At 39.4% G+C, this 17,418-nt stretch overlaps 1 protein-coding gene across 17 annotated transcripts in view; it reads left to right on the forward strand.

Annotated features, from left to right (window-relative positions):
- Positions 1–17,418, forward strand: part of MCTP1 (multiple C2 and transmembrane domain containing 1) — a 247,541-nt gene that overhangs the window by 175,940 nt on the left and 54,183 nt on the right. For 10 of the 17 annotated variants that reach the window (XM_072992519.2, XM_072992524.2, XM_072992520.2 and 7 more), the window contains 3 exons: positions 8,255–8,374; positions 16,029–16,073; positions 17,359–17,412. In XM_072992519.2, the coding sequence (XP_072848620.2) occupies positions 8,255–8,374; positions 16,029–16,073; positions 17,359–17,412 (219 nt within the window). The remainder of the gene's footprint in view (positions 1–8,254; positions 8,375–16,028; positions 16,074–17,358; positions 17,413–17,418) is intronic. The other 7 variants (XM_072992521.2, XM_078386294.1, XM_072992523.2 and 4 more) reach the window with 1 other exon arrangement.

Below are 17,418 nucleotides of genomic sequence, written 5' to 3' on the forward strand. Positions count from 1 at the left end.
AGGGCAGATGAATGGTAGAATGGATGTTAGAACAATTTACCAACAGTTCCATAGAGACTAGAAGCCAAAGGGTACAAAGCATCTTGCACTTTTCAAGTGTTATCTTTCCCCACTCCCACAGCTAAAGGAAATTTTGAGCCTGTCTACTTTTCTCAAAAAAACAAACAAAAAAAACACAACAATATGTAATGTTTTAACTTTAGCTGATTCAAATCACATGGTTTTTGAATAGTTTCCTGCATTCCTGTTGAGTAATTGAAATTGTTGTTGTTGTTTAGTCATTAAGTCGTGTCCGACTCTTCATGACCTCATGGACCAGAATACACCAGGCCCTCCTGTCTTCCACTGCCTCTCGAAGTTTGGTCAAATTCATGTTGGTAATTTCGATGACACTGTCCAACCATCTTGTCCTCTGTCGTCTCCTTCTCCTCTTGCCTTGACTCTTTCCCAACATCAGGGTATTTTCCAGGGAGTCTTCTCTTCTCATGAAATGGCCAAAGTATTGGAGCCTCAGTTTCAAAATCTGTCCTTCCAGTGAGCACTCAGGGTTGATTTCCTTCAACATGGATAGGTTTGTTCTCCTTGCAGTCCAGGAGACTCTCAAGAGTCTCCATCACCACAATTCAAAAGCATCAATTCTTCACCGGTCAGCCTTCTTTATGGTCTGGTGATGTCCATGTGTAGCCTCTTGTTGTTGGCAAAGAGTGTTTGTGATGACCAGCATGTTCTCTTGACAAAACTCTATTAGCCTTTGCCCTGCTTCGCTTTGAACTCCAAGGCCAAACTTACCTGTTGTTCCTTTTATCTTTTGACTCCCTACTTTGGCATTCCAGTCCCCTATAATGAGAAGATCATCTTTCTTTGGTGTTAGTTCTAGAAGGTGTTGTAAGTCTTCATAGAATTGGTCCATTTCAGCCTCTTCAGCATTGGTGGTTGGTGCATAAACATGGATTACTGTAATGTTGAAAGGTCTGCCTTGGATTTGTATTGAAATCATTCTATCATTTTTGAGATTGTATCCCAGTACAGCTTTTCCCACTCTTTTGTTGACTATGAGGGCTACTGCATTTCTTCTATGGGATCTTGCCCACAATAGTAGATATGATAATCGTCTGAATTGAATCCACCCATTCCTGTCCATTTTAGTTCACTGACACCCAGGATGTCAATGTTTATTCTTGCCATCTCTTCAACCACATCCAGTTTGCCAAGGATCATAGATCTTACATTCCAGGTTCCTATGCAGTATTTTTCTTTGCCGCATCGGACTTTCCTTTCACTTCCGGGTGTGTCTGCAGCTGAGCGTCCTTTCAGCTTTGGCCCAACCACTTCATTAGCTCTGGAGCTACTCGTACTTCTCCTCCGCTCTTCTTCAGTAGCATGTTGGATGCCTTCCGACCTGATGGCTCATGTTCCAACGTCATATCTTTTAGCCTTTTGTTTCTGTCCATGGAGTTTTCTTGGCAAAGATACTTGAGTGGCTTGCCAGTTCCTGCTCCAGGTGGATCGTGTTTAGTCAAACTCTCCACTATGATCTGTCCGTCTTGGGTGTCCCTGCACAGCATAGCCCATAGCTTCTCTGAATTACTCAAGCCCCTTCACCACAACAAGGCAGTAATCCGTGAATGGGAGTAATTGAAATGGTCCTTTTTAAAACTGGCTGTAAGGTTCACAATCGGCTTGAGTTGATTATGAAAACAACAAGCTAAAATAAACTGCTCTATGGTGGCTATTTATTGTAACTTACTTTCTAAGAAAATTGAGTCGGAGGGTACATACATAATGACTAAAAAGCAACTAGCTCATTTAACAAGGAAGATGAGGAAGATGCATTCAAACTCTAACCTAGAAGCGCTGGCTCTCCACCGCTCAAAATATAAGGAACTTTTAAAACAAAAGAAATGGGCATTTATGTCAGCTCAGTGGAAGGAACTAGGGCAGGCTGTGCTGGAAAGGAAAGAGTGAAAATTCTGGAGTATGGTCTCAGCTGTGGATATAGGCCCCAATCCCACACCAAATGCCTGCATCACAGCAAATGCCTGGTGCCACTACTTTCAAACTATCTTCAATAGTGATGCAGACACTGGGCCACAAAAAGCAAGAACCCCCCAAACCCTACTAAATTCCATACCTGAATGACCCCCAGTATCAGAACAGGAATTGTATAAACTTATCAATGCTTTAGCAACAGACAAAGCACCTGGCGGGGACATGATCCCTCCAGAGGTGTATAAGAAAAACCCAGAATGGTGGGCCCCAGTCCTAGCACAGCTCTTCTCTCACATTAATGCTACAGGAATCTTTCCCGAGGGGTGGAGGCAGAGTATAATTTTCCCAATTTATAAAAAAAGGTGATAAATTCATCCCCCAGAACTACCGCCCAATCAGCTTACTGGATATCAGCTCCAAGCTCTATACCCGTCTTCTTCATCAGAAGCTGGCTAAACGGATGGAGAAAAATAATGTCCTTCACCATAAACAAGCAGGTTTTAGGAAGGGCCATAGCACAGGAGATCAAATCTACATGCTACATCATCTTGTATGCAAATACACCACCAGGCCATTCAAATGGCTGTTCACAGCTTTTATTGACTGCCTTTGACACAATCACCAGAAACCACCTATGGGATAAGCTCACAGAGACCAACATCGACAAGAGACTCCTAACCCTAATACAAGAACTATACTCCAGCACAACGTTGAGGGTAAGGATTAGCTGACAGAGGAAATTCATACTAACAAAGGGGCAAAACAAGGGTGCTTACTCGCACCCCTACTTTTTAACTTTTATATTAATAATATTGTAACAGCTCTAAACCATCCAGATCATTTCCCCCCCTCATTATAAGATTGCAAGCCTTATATATGCTGATGACATTGTATTATTATCTATGAACAAAAAGGGAGTGAAGAGAAGCTTAAATAAGCTCCAAGAGTTTAGCCACCTAGAGCAACTAAAAATAAATTACACAAAACCTAAAGTGATGATTTTTGGAAAGCACCCCCCCCCCAAATTTAGCTGGACTATAGGTGAAAATAAAATAGAACATGTCCAGACCTTCAAGTACCTAGGAGTGCATTTTGATAAGGAAAAACTGCTGGAAATCCCAGATACAGAGCACGAAAATATCGGTTCAGAAATCTAGCCATGCTCTGGTCAAATTTTTTCATCTCAAAGGTGGTAAACGTGTAACCCCAGCTTTAAAAGTCTTTTCAGGGAGGGTCATCTCTCAAATGCTTTGTGGAATTGAAATCTGGAATATGAATCAGAATAACCTACACCATCTTGAAGTAGGACAGAATAAATTTTTGAGGCACATCCTCACGGTACCCCAGGGGACCCCAGCAGCTTTTCTTAGAACAGAGACAGGTATGGTGCCCATTAAAGCCAGGGCAACTCTAGCTGTACTCTCTTACTATAAGAGGGTGACGGATATGCCCGACCACTATCTACCTAAACATTGTATGGTAGAGCAATGGAAGAGTGGTGGCTGGGCAACTTCAGTTCAAACTCTACTAAAATCTAAATCCCTCTCCACAGACATTTTTGTTTTTTCTTGGACTAAAAGAATGTTGAGGGACTGGATCTACTTGGATAATGACCAAGACTTATCCTTAATCCACTCTTCAAATTTCTCTCACTGGTACCATCTGCTGAAAACAAACCACTCAAGGGTGCAACACTTACATACACTTACTTTTCCCTCCTTGAGAACCACATTCACAGAACTCTGTTACCAAGCCATGCCCACCACTGTCTTAGACGGCAGGTACATGAATGTCCCCAAGCATCTGAGGCTGTGTATTTGCGGAGCAGGTGAGACAGAGGATGTTGTCCACTATTTACTTAACTGTCAGCTCTATCAAAACCCCAGAGAAAAATTCCTGGGTGACATTTTGGCTGCTCTACAGGAGGAAAGCCCTCAGACAAACGTGGTCAGGTTACTTTTGGATTGTGACCCATATATTACATACAGAACAGTGCTGTTTGCAAAAGCGGCCAGAAACATGCGTGCTAATTTCCTGAGAGCCATTGTGATCAATTGTGTGGGAGACTCCCAGATATGAATGGTCTCTTATTATTTTATATGCCTGTGATTTTATTCTGATATTATTTGATTATACAGGTATTTGTATTTTAAACAATTGTGATGGCTTTTAGCTAATACAATAAACTTGAACATAATGACTAACGAAGTCCTCTCAGATCAATGAGTAAAATATTTAATAACAGATCTTGGAAAAACGTATTTTTATAGACAACAGCTCCCAATTACCATTCTGGGAGTTTTACCTCAAAAAAATTGACTGAAGTTGCTTCCAGGTGGAGTGGGTTTGCATCTAGTACCAGAAGAGATGTGTATCATTGTACTAGTTGCTGGGGCCTACAGGCTGGGAGAGTTGAGATGGGGTGCAGATGGACTCATGTCGTGCTTCTAGGCTTCCCATAGGCAACTGGTGGATCACCATATGAATGCTACATTAACTAGACAAGTCTGATCCAGCATGCCTTATTTTATATAGGCATAGTAACTTTACTAGTGTTACTATGTGAATTATAAGGTACTGAAATAAATCTACAGTTGGTAGAAGAATTAAGGAAGAGAAGCACAATTTTCTGGCAGAATTTAAATGTTTGACATACTGTGTTTTATTTCTGCCCGAAAAGGAATGCATAAAGCATTTGTTGTTTCTGTTTCTGTTATTTTGTTTTTCTGTTGTGAGCTACCCTGATTCTCACATCTGTTTGTTTGTTTTTCTGACTATACTGAGACAGTGAAAGAGAGAGGGAGAGCAATGCACGTCTTTTTAATAAAGAACAAGGCAATACTTACCTTTTTAATAAATATATCTCTACAGTTTGTGGGAATTTCTTCCTGCCTTATAAACAGCCCCAAATTATTTAGTTTAATTGCAAAAGAACATTAGGATTTGCCTGGTTTCATACCTGAAACTCAAAGGTATTTATTAGATGTGGAGGGCTTCTTTTATTCAGCTAGGTCAGTGTTCTGCTTTTATACAAATCAAAATCGTTTGAAATCGTCAACTTTTGTGAGTTTCAGAGCCATCTTGCAACACTTAGAGCTAGATCTGACACACAGAGCAATTTTTTTTTTATTTGAAGACAGGCTTTATAATTAAGTCAGCAACACTGAAAATGTCAGCATTTCACTTTCATGGAACACATACATTTAGGCATCGACATGCAGTACATGCAAACAGAGATGCAACATTAAAGCATTAATGAGAAGCTTTACCTTTCGAAAATGTTCTATCATACACTGATTAAAATTTAGGAGTGCTGGCAAGGCTGGATCGAGTTATTTGGTGGATTTAATTTGGCTTTCTCTTGATCATTTCTGTAGAGGTTTTTACATGGAAAACTACTTTGCACTGGATTATCACACCAAATGAAAACCTTCAGGGCTGACTTGAAATATAATATTTCTCAAGCATTGTTATTTTTAAAAAACGTTTTTGTTCTGGAACATTTTATATTTTTTACAAGGTACTGCAAAGAGGGGCAAAAGTGATTGCCTTGTATCAAAGGTCAGGGTATATGAATGCATCCCCGTACCTGATGCAACAATCCTGCTGCCCCTAAGGTGACAGAATAAGGCAGGCCACAGGATCACAGCAAGGGAGAATGCCAGCCTCAGCAAAAGGGACAGATTTCCTCCCATGTAATCCCTAGTGAGGTCAGTGTGGCTTTCTTTGCCTCAAGAGATACAGATGCATAGGTGAATTTGATTAACTTCGTGGTATTGTCATGTCTTCATTTTGTTTGCTACCTTATGCACTCGAGCAGCAGAGAAGAGGGACATCTTGACTGCAAACAGCTGATATTAATCAGAAAAGAAAGGATCGAGGGTTTGGGAAGATAGGAGTAGTGAATGGGTGATTTCAAAATACAGAAGACATTAGTTTGACAACAAGCCAGTAAAAGATGGGCAGAGCTCTTTTCAAAATATTTCCAGTGATACTGTGGGTGTCTAGGGTTACTGATTTTTCCCTCCAGAAGGCAAGGTATTTTGTGGCACTTTTATCAAGAAAATGGAAACTAGAAGGCTTCTCTCTCTCTTTTTCTAATGCAAATCATGATGGCTTCTGTTGTCTTGAGTGGACTTCTAAAGATTAGAAGTAGCAAAGAGTTTGTTTGCATCTTCTAAAATCAACCAGTTCTGTGATTGCTGTGTTTGTGTGCTTTGTACATACAAAGAGAGCAGACACAGATTTTGCACAGACAGTTTGAGCAAAATTACAGTGAGCTTCATGGGAAAGAACAGGGCCCTTTGTCTAACTGTCGCATGGAGTCAAGTAATCTTGCTGTGCTTGGAAGTTTCACATTAAGGTGTTGTTGTTGAGTTGAGAAAGCCTAGATAAATGACAGCAAAGAATTCAGCAAGCATGTTTTATAGCCCTAAACTTAATACCTTATTAAGCAGACAGGTTATACAGTGTTTTATTTCACTAAGACTTAAGGACAAGGAGCTTAAAGAAGAGACTTGGATGTGCCATGTTAACTACATACACTGCTTAAGAACCATTTGTGTTTCCTTGAAATATACATTCAGACCAGATTTATCTTGGTTCTGGATTATTGTAGCATCACTTCGTAAGTCATAGTAGTTACTGTGATAACAGAGAAGGACTTCAACAGTAAGGGACCTCAAAAGGAAGTTAGTCCATCAGCTGCTCTCTAGCTCTTGGTACACTACAAATGTTGATGAAGTTGAGATCTCAGAAGACGTTCTTATGGCAATTACATAACCAGTCAGGAGATCATAGCATTGTTTTACTATTGTGAGATGGGTCAAGCTTATTATAGAAAAAGTGCCCCATTTATGTGAATACTGGCAAAAGGTATATGAGTTTTAATTGCTGATTTAGGCCCCGGCCACATGAGGGAACTGTTCTTTAGTTATCCCCTAGTTAGATTGTTGCTTTTTCCCCCCTGGTCACACAGTGCACCGTCAGGATCAAAACATTTTCCTGGCCAGCGGTTTAACTGCAGTTTCTTTTCAATTCCCTGGGAGGGTTGTGTTATTTTGTATCTGTTGTACCAGTGCATTCCTTACTGGAATTGCCTGTGTACATTATCTGCCTCACTTCTTTTCAGAATTGAACCCAGGAAGATGGCCGCCATAATTGTGGCTTGCATATTACTATTATTTTATTTTTTGTGGCCACTACAGCAGTATGTTGGTAAAAGTATGTCAGAGCAATTTAAGCTGTTGCTGCAGTACTGGCATTTTGACAGGCTGCTTTTTACCAGTCATTGTGAGGAGATAGTTGTGGGGAGTGGGAATCAGTATAATAGAGGTATGGAAAGTATAGGAATAACTAGAGAACATTTCCCTTGTGTGACCAGGGCCTTAGTGATTAAATCTACATTAGCATTGATATAAATAAAACAATAATTCTGATTTTTTTTAAAAAATTCATTTTTAACTGATGCTTGTATCCATGTAAAACCACCTGGCAAACTCCATCTTAAAAGGTCCTTTAAGCTTGAGAATATTTCTTGTCTGAATGAGTGATACATATGGATCTGCAGCTATGGGCAAAAAGCAAAGCGTGGCTCAGCAACATTTGTATTTCAGGCTTTGTTTAAGGGAAACAAAAAAAGCAAAAACGCAAAGTGTGCTGCTTATATACCGCCCCATAGCGCTTCAAGCACTCTCTGGGCGATTTACAAGTAAGTTATACAGGCTACACACTGCCCCCCCCCCAGCGAGCTGGGTACTCATTTTGCTGACCTCGGAAGATTAGAAGCCTCAGTCAAACTTGCGCTGCCTACCTGGGATTTGAACCCAAGGTTGTGAGCACAGTTTTAGCTGCAGTACTGCCATTTAACCACTGCGCCATGAGGCTCAGAGACAGAGAGTGCTTCCAAACTGCATGTTAGTTAAAGCAATGGCACTAGCTTACTATTTATATGTAAAAATTGCAAAAAAAAAAATTCGCAGAATGTGTAAGGCCACCTATTGTATCAGAGATGGATATTTTCTTTGCCTAATTTATATTCTTTTATGTTTCGCCTATTATAGTCTCCTGAATCTAAGGAGTGGTCAATATGACCAGATAGGCGGGGTATAAATGGAATGAATGAATGAATGAATGAATGAATGAATGAATGAATAAATAAATAAATAAATAAATAAATAAATAAATAAATAAATAAATAAATAAATAAATAAATAAATAAATAAATAAATAAATAAATAACATTTTTCTTGCTTTTTGGTTCCAGCTCTTTCTCCTTGTGATTTGGAATTTTGAATTGTACATGATTCCTCTGAGTTTGTTGTTACTCCTGGCATGGAATTACTTCCTGATCATATCAGGAAAGGATAACAGACAACACGATACAGTAAGTCTCTTTAAAGTATGCATTGTTTTTTGTGGAGTACATATGTCCTCATGGAAACAGCTTTTTATTCATTTCTCTGAACTTTGTGTGTGTGTGAAGAGACCAGGAAAGGTTAATGATATGGATTACAAAGATCTGTTTCAAGTTCTAAACTGTGCACCGCAACTATGTTTTATAAAAATAAATCATATTTTTCATTTGTGCTCCTTAGAACTGAAACAATTCAAAGTATCTGAATCATACAGGCCAAGGATCTATGGAGTGAATCAGTCAACACTTGCCATGGACAAAGCTCATAGAGATTGGAGAAAAATATGTTTTGATCCAAGAAACAGAAATTCTGCGAAAACATTTCAAATTGTCTGTTACAGAAAAAAATGCAAATCAAGAACTAATCTTTTTAGACTTAGTTGCTAGTAATGAGATTTTGCAAATTTACTGGAATAACAGACATTCCAGGCTATGAGGTGTAACTGGAGTTGTGAAGAATCTACGCATTAGGATTATAATTGTGGCTCGCATATTATTGTGTGTGTGTGTGTATCAAAGTACTGTTTGTGTCATTAATAGGTGAAGTAGTGAAGATGCCCAGCGAGATTGTGTTTTATGGTTGTTTTATGGTTTTATGCATGCTTTAAAATTTCCCTCAAACTCAAGGATAATGGTAAATAAAATGTGCTGCTTATCATCTATAAATCTCTAAACAATTAATATAAAGGATGTTTCTCTAGGACAAGTATGTTGGACATTTGGAGCCTTTAGATGGAGACATAGTTCAAATAAACACATATTAACACTACATCATTCTCTTTATAAGAGTGAGAAATACTGCTTGAATTCATTAAAACTAAACATATAAAGATATGTGCCAACTATGTATTATGTAAAAATATATCTAAGTGGAATTATATAATCGTCTTCATATTAACTAGGTACAGATAGCGGACAGTGAAACCTATGGTTGCAAATAATGGTTGATTTACTTTCTTGCTAGTTATTCTGCAAATATCTCAATTATTTAAAAAAATCTGTTGATCATATGAAGCTGTTGTTTAATGAATGCTATGCATCCAAAGGCAGGTGAGAATCTTGCTTTGTATTAGATATCTGCCTAAAATGTCAGCATCCACATTTCCCTTTCCCAGACCAAAGTGAAGAAATGCATTCTGCAAGAAACCTATTTTATGTAATTTCTTTAAAGATCGAGGTGTCTGTTGTAGCAATCTTTCTTTAAGTCTCTGCCAGAACAATATATTCAGCCTTAGTGGCAAACTCATCATATTAATTATGACATCTGACAGTTCAATTAGATGTCATAGATAACTACTATAGATAAAATAGTTTAAGGTCAAATGTTTAACAGCTGCCTAGTTTTATTCAGGCTGTCAGAGTCTTTCCGAACAGTATTGCAGGTATGCTATATTGTTAGTGTCACTTGTTTATAAACAGCAGCCAGATAATCCATATCAAGATGGATTTTACACGCTGAGGCTGTGGATATCATCATGCAAGAAAATGCACCTGCTTAAGGTGTTGAACACCTTATATGGTTGTGCCTGCATGTGTGCTGTGCAGTTATGTGTCTTTTGTCCTGAGGCAGGCTGTATCAAATCCAGAATTGCTGGCAATTTGTAAGAGATGAAACGTTTTTTTTTTAGTTTTGTTTTTTGAAAAATGTCTTCCTGGATAGTTCTGTTTGAGAGAAGCAGATGCTCGATTGTGAAAATGACCACATAAGACACAGATACTAGGTTTATTGACTATGGGGAATCTTCAGCTTGACCTAAAGTACTTTCAGGTGACCTGCAATAGTCAGAGTGGTTTTAGGCATGATCTTCAATCCATAGACATTTAATAATTTTATATTATAATTACACATAAGAACTGTAAATCAGCTGACACACAACCACATGCTGTGGTTAGCTTGTACAGAGACAAACAGGGAAAATGTAAATCAATTCCAGATTCTGCACAAATTCCTTGGAATCCCTAGAGTAGCAACACTGACTCAGGATCCAATTTTGTTCCTGTTGCAGGAAAGAAGTCTGGCCACTGTTTTGTATTAGAATACATTTTTGCAACAGATATATTCTGTCAATAGGATTTTCATGTGAATTCACTTTATGGGCATGATCCAACAAGGCACAATATTTTTAAGTGATAAGTGGTCCTTTGATTCCTTAGAATTGTTATGCTCCTATGATCCTTGCTAACAGGCATCTACCTGTAAAGAATTACTGTCTTAATAGAGTAATATTAGGGGGAATGTGCAGCCTCTTGTAATGTTATGTAACAATCTGGTCTGTTCAGCCTAGGGGTGATGGTTATCTGTACTGGAGTCAATTTAGGGAGTGTCTGCTCTACCCACAGCATTGCATGTATTAGCATATTACCTTGTCCACAGACCTGCTTCTTCAAATGAAATACTAATCTGAATTGCAGTTATGCACTTAATTTGCATGTTTAAAAGGCTTATTGATCTGTGATACTCAAGCTGGATGTCAATTGTCTTCTATACTCTGAATGCTGTGGGCTCGAGAAGTTAAGGTTCAACTGTGTTTCTAATTTCCTTTCTGTGGTATATGGGTTGTGACAACCCCAGACCTACCGGGATATGCCACAGTTTCACTAAGCTGCCACCAACCATTCCCTGTAAGGAGTCACACAGACCAGGAATGGATTTTTAACAAACAAAGGAATAAGGTTTATTTAAATAACACACAGGGAAAATAAAATGATCAAGTGAATAAGGTACAGTAACGTGGCTTAGTCTCAATCATACATACACCAGTTTGGTTCACACAGAACACCTTTCAATAAAGCACAGACCCTGAACCTATCAGTTCTGGCTACCCATACAGACACCTGAACCTATCAGGTTGGTACTGACTGACACACAGTAGTACCCTGTCTGACACACAGACTCCCACACCAGCTTCTTCTTCCCAGCTTCTCCTTCAGCTTCTCTTTCTTCTCCACACAAGCTCCACATATATATACAGTACAGCCCCTCCTCCTGATGTCCCGCCTTCCACTCCCCATAGGATGGAACTTTCCCTCCAAACCCATGACAGACAGGTAACATCAGTGCTGTATGTAACATGGGTCAAGGCTGATGCTTAAGCCATTTGGAGCTGTTTGCTCTGCTCTTAGCTTTTGTGCTTTCTGTTTCTGGCAGGATGTGGTCTGGCTTGTATAGGGTTAGAAGATTGGGATTCCAGCACCTCCATTTTTGGCAGGGAGAATTTGGATGGCTTGATTTTTCAAGGCAGAAAATTCTTGCACAAGACAGTTGAAAGGCCCATCAGAAAAAGAAAGAAAGATAAAAACACTAACAGTAAAGGTTTAATAAACAGGATGACTAGAGCATCTAGCGCAAATAGGAAGTAAATCCCATCTGAGTGAAGCCAACATGGAGGATACAAAAGGTAATTCAGGGTAGAAAATAGATGAATCTAGAGGGAGGCAAAGAAGAGAGTACAGTAGTCTGGGAAGCAGTAATTGGCAATTTGAATACTCAAATGGGTAGTCAGACAAAGAGCTTGAATCTTAGCTGGAAGCTTTGAACTGCAGCAGTCCAATTTATGGTCCAGAACAAAACAAGTCATTGCTGGAGAACATTTGATTTCGTGGGCATTCAGATGGGCATCTGACTCACTATTTGATTCATTTTTGGTGCACTTTGATTCGAATGAGATTATGGCACCCAACATGTTTTTGAATAAGTGTGATCTTTCTACCCCTTTTAAAACCTGTCCCACTCCTTTCTAGTACAGTGCTAGGACTGTAGTTTGTTAGATGCAATTCAGAGAGCTCTTAATTATCTATTCTGTAGGCTGTGCAGTTGGTCAATTCACGGTTAATCCATTCCCAAATAGAACCATGGATGGTGCTCCTGTGGTGACAACCTTGTGACATATGTAGTGGGTTGTGACATTAAAAGGTACAACAAAGAAATCAGTTTCTCTATTTTAGTCTTCTCTTCCTTTAAAAAAAACACATTTCTCTAACTGATGCAGCATAGTTCTAGATAAATTCTCAAACACTTTTAACAGAGCAGAAATATTCTGCTCACAATCTTTCTTCTTGTTAAGATGCAGCCATACAAGTTCCCTAATAAAAATTGCCTCTGATTTAAAGCTAGCAGAACCATAGGATCTTTCTAGTGCTTCTAGCCTCTCTTTGATAGTTTTGCATCCTTAAATATATATCATCTGCTTACCTGAGAGGTATTGTCAAATTATTGCTTTTCCTATAGAATCCTCATCTTCCCGTTTAGCTTTGGGCTGCGGTTTCATTGTTTTTTGTTTGTTTGTTTGTTTTGTAAACAGCCATGCGCCTTTAAAGTTAGGAGGTTACACTGCAGCTTTTCTTTCCATTGAGATAAATTCAGAGTTGTTAACTCTGGAAATTTCCCAAAAAATGCCTTGCAGTGATCAAGATCCATTTTTCCCTCTTTCTCTTTCTGAGCAAATTTCGTTAGGAATCTCAGAAAAGAAATGACAACTCTCTTCATTTGGTTATGAGTTGGGTTTTTTTAATTAAAACGCAAGGGGAGAGAAGTAAAAAATCACAAACACACTGAAAAATACCAAAGCTCGGGAAATATTTGTTAGCTCTCTGCCTGTTTCTCTGGTCTCTGAACCCATAACCTGTTGCACAGATTTGAATTTCTACTTAAATTTCCCTTTGCTACAGAGCAGGACTACATAGAGGAGAATAGCTACAAGTTCCTTATTGTCCACCCCTTTCTCATTAACTGGCACTTAAAGTCTTAAGAACTCACTCTGAGATATTTGTAGGAGAAAGATTAAAAAACATTTCTTTATTACAATTGCTTTAAATTGCAGAGTTGTGCATGCTGCTTTCTTTACTGCACTCATACTTGGCAACTAACTGAATAGATCAACAGCAAACAAACAACTGCCACCAAGCAAGGAAAGAGAGGAAAAATAATACTCATCAGAGTGGCACAGCTCTGAAAAGTCCCTTCGAGTCACACAAGTTACAGAGAGCATGCAATTGCAAATAAAACGCCAACAGCAGTGGATCATATGCACTCCGAAAGCTGAAAAAGAAATAATTCTATCTCCTTTTTATAATGTTTTAATTTTTGCACCTTGTGAAATGGAAAAGGCAAGGGTTCTTTAGTTATGTTGTGCCATTTATTATTAAACAGTTAGCACAATAAGGTGCATACTTCTGTGCAGTATGTGAGGCTATCTTGCGTGTGCTCCTAAGTGTCATTTGTATTAGTGTAATAATCGGGGATCTGCACTAGGAATCAGGTTCTTTCAATACCTTCCACTGCTGTGTGGCATATACATCTGTGACAAGTGACATTACAGAAGGTCATGTCACTTTTAACTGCTTGCATTAGAGCTTTCTGATTTCCCTGGTGCCTTTCCTTTGTTTGATTAATACTACTTGATTTCAAGCTAGGTTACAGACAGAAAAATTTAAAGATAGGATCATAAAGCAAATTTAAGGATTTTTCTCCTTTAAATGAAAAGGTTAAAAATATTATTTTTCTTAAAGGTTATTTCATAACAGATACCATTTAAAATTATTTAGATTTTATGCTATCTAGTACATCCAAAATGCTGAAGATAGTTAGCAAGGACTTGTATAATACGTTCTAAATATACATCTCCAAATAATGTATACACTTAACATGTTAATTATGTGGACTAAAGCTTCTCATCCATCCACAGACTTGACTGTATTATTCTCAGTAAGATAATGTGTAGTTTGAACAGAAAGACAGAATCAGAAAAAAGCGGAGGGAGTCAGGTTTTGCCCATTTTGGAATTTCCTAGGCTTTCTGGAGGAATTATTGAAAGAATAGTTGCATCTCCCCAACATAACAATTGTTTCTAATGTGCAAGAAAACCCGATTTTCAAGGATATTTATCTAGTCCTACCACACACACACTGTCTACAACAGGTATGGGCAACTTGTGGCCTTCCTGATGTAGTTGGAATAGTAACATCCATTATCCCTAACAGTGAGTGGCTGTTGATGATGGGAGTTTCAGTCCAACAACAACTGTGTATTCACGAGTTGTCCACTTGACCCTACAAAACTTTTCTGTTCAACCATAGTTACTCAATGTGATTAATAATTTCTAAATGGGGATGAGGGGAGGCTCTGGAAAAGCCTCCTATAATAGCATCATGCAAAAAGTCTTCTTAATGATAGATGCGAGAGGGAAGTTAAGATTAATTTCAGACCTATGGTACATAAAGGTCATTTTATACTATATACAGGCTTAAGATGAAGGTTACTTTTCTGTATAACTCACAGTGTTAAGGGAAGCACCATCTTCTATACAGTAAGCTATGATATTGGTGTACTATACTCATCCTACCTTTTCATGTGCAAAGGGTATTTTCCTTGGGATACCATTAATATAGAGTTACATATATGAGACATATATTTAAGATACATGAGTATCTTTAATTTACATGAGTGTGTTGTAGTACTGGGCCATAGAAAGGCTCTTCTGGCTCTATAGAACTCTGGCTGTGTTTGATAAGCTTTGGCTTATCATAACAGGAACAAGTTGCATCTTGTGTCCATTTGCTTACCATTTTCCTTGTCCTGCATAAGAAGAGGGAGGTCCTCACACGTTTTGGTTTCTGCTTTTAATGAGCCACAACTTGTAATGTCAACTGGACTCAGAATTGTAGTTAATATGTATTAAACTAGTATGCTCCAAGAACTGTGACTTGTAATTTGGCTTTCTTGAAACTTACCATCATACATGTTGACTACAGCTTTGTTAGTTACAAGAAGACAAACGGTGATTAAACTGAAGTGTAAGCATTAAAAGAGGGCAATTGGAAAGCATGAGTCCCACACTCTATCGCTGTTGCACAGGGAGAGAGATTGTCTGAAAAGATAACCTCCTGGTGTGTCTCCATGCAATTGAGGAGCCTGAAAAATCAGTGTTTCCATTCACCTTAGAAGCTCTATGTATTGTCTCTTCTTCATACTGTCCTTCTTCACATGGAGGCCGCAGCAGGAAAGGAGGAGGGCTCAAACTGTTCATGCTTCTAAATTATCACTATAGGTTTACTAGTCTGAAACGAAACTTGCATTCTAGAAATTAAGTTCTGGGTTATGGAATAGCTTTATTGAATCACTGAAAAGTTACAAATATGGTGATTTGTGAGTTTTCTCAGAAATCTTCAACAGACAACAAAGCAAATAATCCAACATTTGGGCCAGATGTGGTGCCCATGGGTTTTGAAACCAGGCAGCCAGCCAGCAAGGTTGGATGGAATTTTGCACATTCTATATGAGACCAAAGTGTCAAAACCCATAAATTTACCAGCTCTTCTCTTTCTGCCTGCAAAGGCCTGCTACCCCTATATCTCTCTCAGTTGCTTTAAGACAAGAATCAAAGCCCTCTTTGTATTCTTTGAAGGGGAGGGGGGAAGTGGAAAAGGTCTGATTCCAAGAGGCATAGGCATTCGATCTGGTTTAATTTTCAGATAACTCTTAAGTTCCTTGCCTGACAAAGAGTTATAGAAAATGCAGAAGCTCGCCTTGTTTGTAACTTTTTAATGAGCAATAAAGGTATTACCCAACTCAGCCCTTTGTTTCTAGAAATGGAGTACATGACTACTGTTTCTGTTTGTGTTCTAGAAGGAGATGATAGTTGCCAAGAAACCCTTCCATATCTCTGCTTCAGTAAGTCTAGGATTAGACAAATATGTCAGTATGGAAGCTGGTAGTGTGAGGTGTTGGCCATTCCAGGTCCCATTTACTGGCTATCTATTTAACTCTCTTCAGACTTGTTCTTTTGGTGGTCTGATTATAACACATTTTAGACGTGGCTGTTTCACTTCTCCTCCTATTGTAGAAGTTCTCTAATAATTGGGAGTTGGTTCCTCACCTACTTCACACATCTTTGCTTCAGTGATCTTTGCTTTAGCTATATGAGGGGGCAGCAACATTAGCAAATAATATAGGAAATACTCTGCAATCAGAACTGTCAGATTCACATTATTTTCTGTTAACTACATGATGTACAAGACAATGTAACTCAACCTGGAGTTTTTTCTCTCAATCCATTTCCCCTCCCCCCCCCCAGCATCTACTTTTTTGTAGCAAATACATTCACATTAGTTCAGACACTGTGATTGCTTGAGCCAACATAACTTCATGGCTGAATGGGTGACCAGAAGCTGGCTGTTCCGGCTTCCTGGTTGAAGGTGGGGAGAGAGGAAGCAAAAGGGCACTTCTGCATGTTGATTTGTGTGTGCACATCTATCTGTCTGTCTGTCTCTCTCGGCTTGGTGCCAGCACTGATGCATTACAGAAGTGTTCTCCAACCTTTTCCAGTCCGTGGACCGGCTGGGGAAGACATGGCAGCCCTGCGCTGCCGTGCATGTGCGAACAAGCGTGCGTGCTCTCTTACACGGGCAGGTGCACAGCTGCATGAGCACCGCGCTGCCATTTGCGCATGCACCTGAGTGGTCGTGCGCATGCACAAATGACAGCATGCGCTCGTGCAAGGGCCCCCACACGCATGCGCAAATGGCGGTGAGACGCTCGTGTGGGCAAGCAGGAGCACGCGCACAGGCGCAAACGGGTGGTGCAGGGGTGAGTGTGCACGAGGGTGGGGTGGGGGGAGGTCTCTCTCAGCAGCCCGGTCTGGCCCAGGCCAGGGACCGGGACCGGACCGGGAGTTGGAGATCTCTGCATTACAGCATCTAGGAAGCCAAAAAAAAAGTGAGGAGGAAATTGGCAATCAGCCTTCGTTTGCAAGGTCCACCTGGTGGAAGTCCAGAATTAAGTGGGTGTTAGTGTTAACAGTTAAAAAAGAGAATGAAGCAGTTTTCTAGCTGATGGCTTCTAGTGGTGTGTGTATACTTCAATTTCCTTTTATGTTTAATAATGTTTCAAAGTACAAAAGACAGAACAAAACACTCCCTTGTTGACTCATGACACCTACTATGGTTTGTTTCTGCAGGTAGTGGAGGACATGCTAGAGGACGAGGAAGAAGAGGATGACAGAGATGACAAGGTAATT

This window comes from Pogona vitticeps, chromosome 2 (assembly GCF_051106095.1).
Source record: "Pogona vitticeps strain Pit_001003342236 chromosome 2, PviZW2.1, whole genome shotgun sequence".
In the NCBI taxonomy this organism is placed as follows: domain Eukaryota; kingdom Metazoa; phylum Chordata; class Lepidosauria; order Squamata; family Agamidae; genus Pogona; species Pogona vitticeps.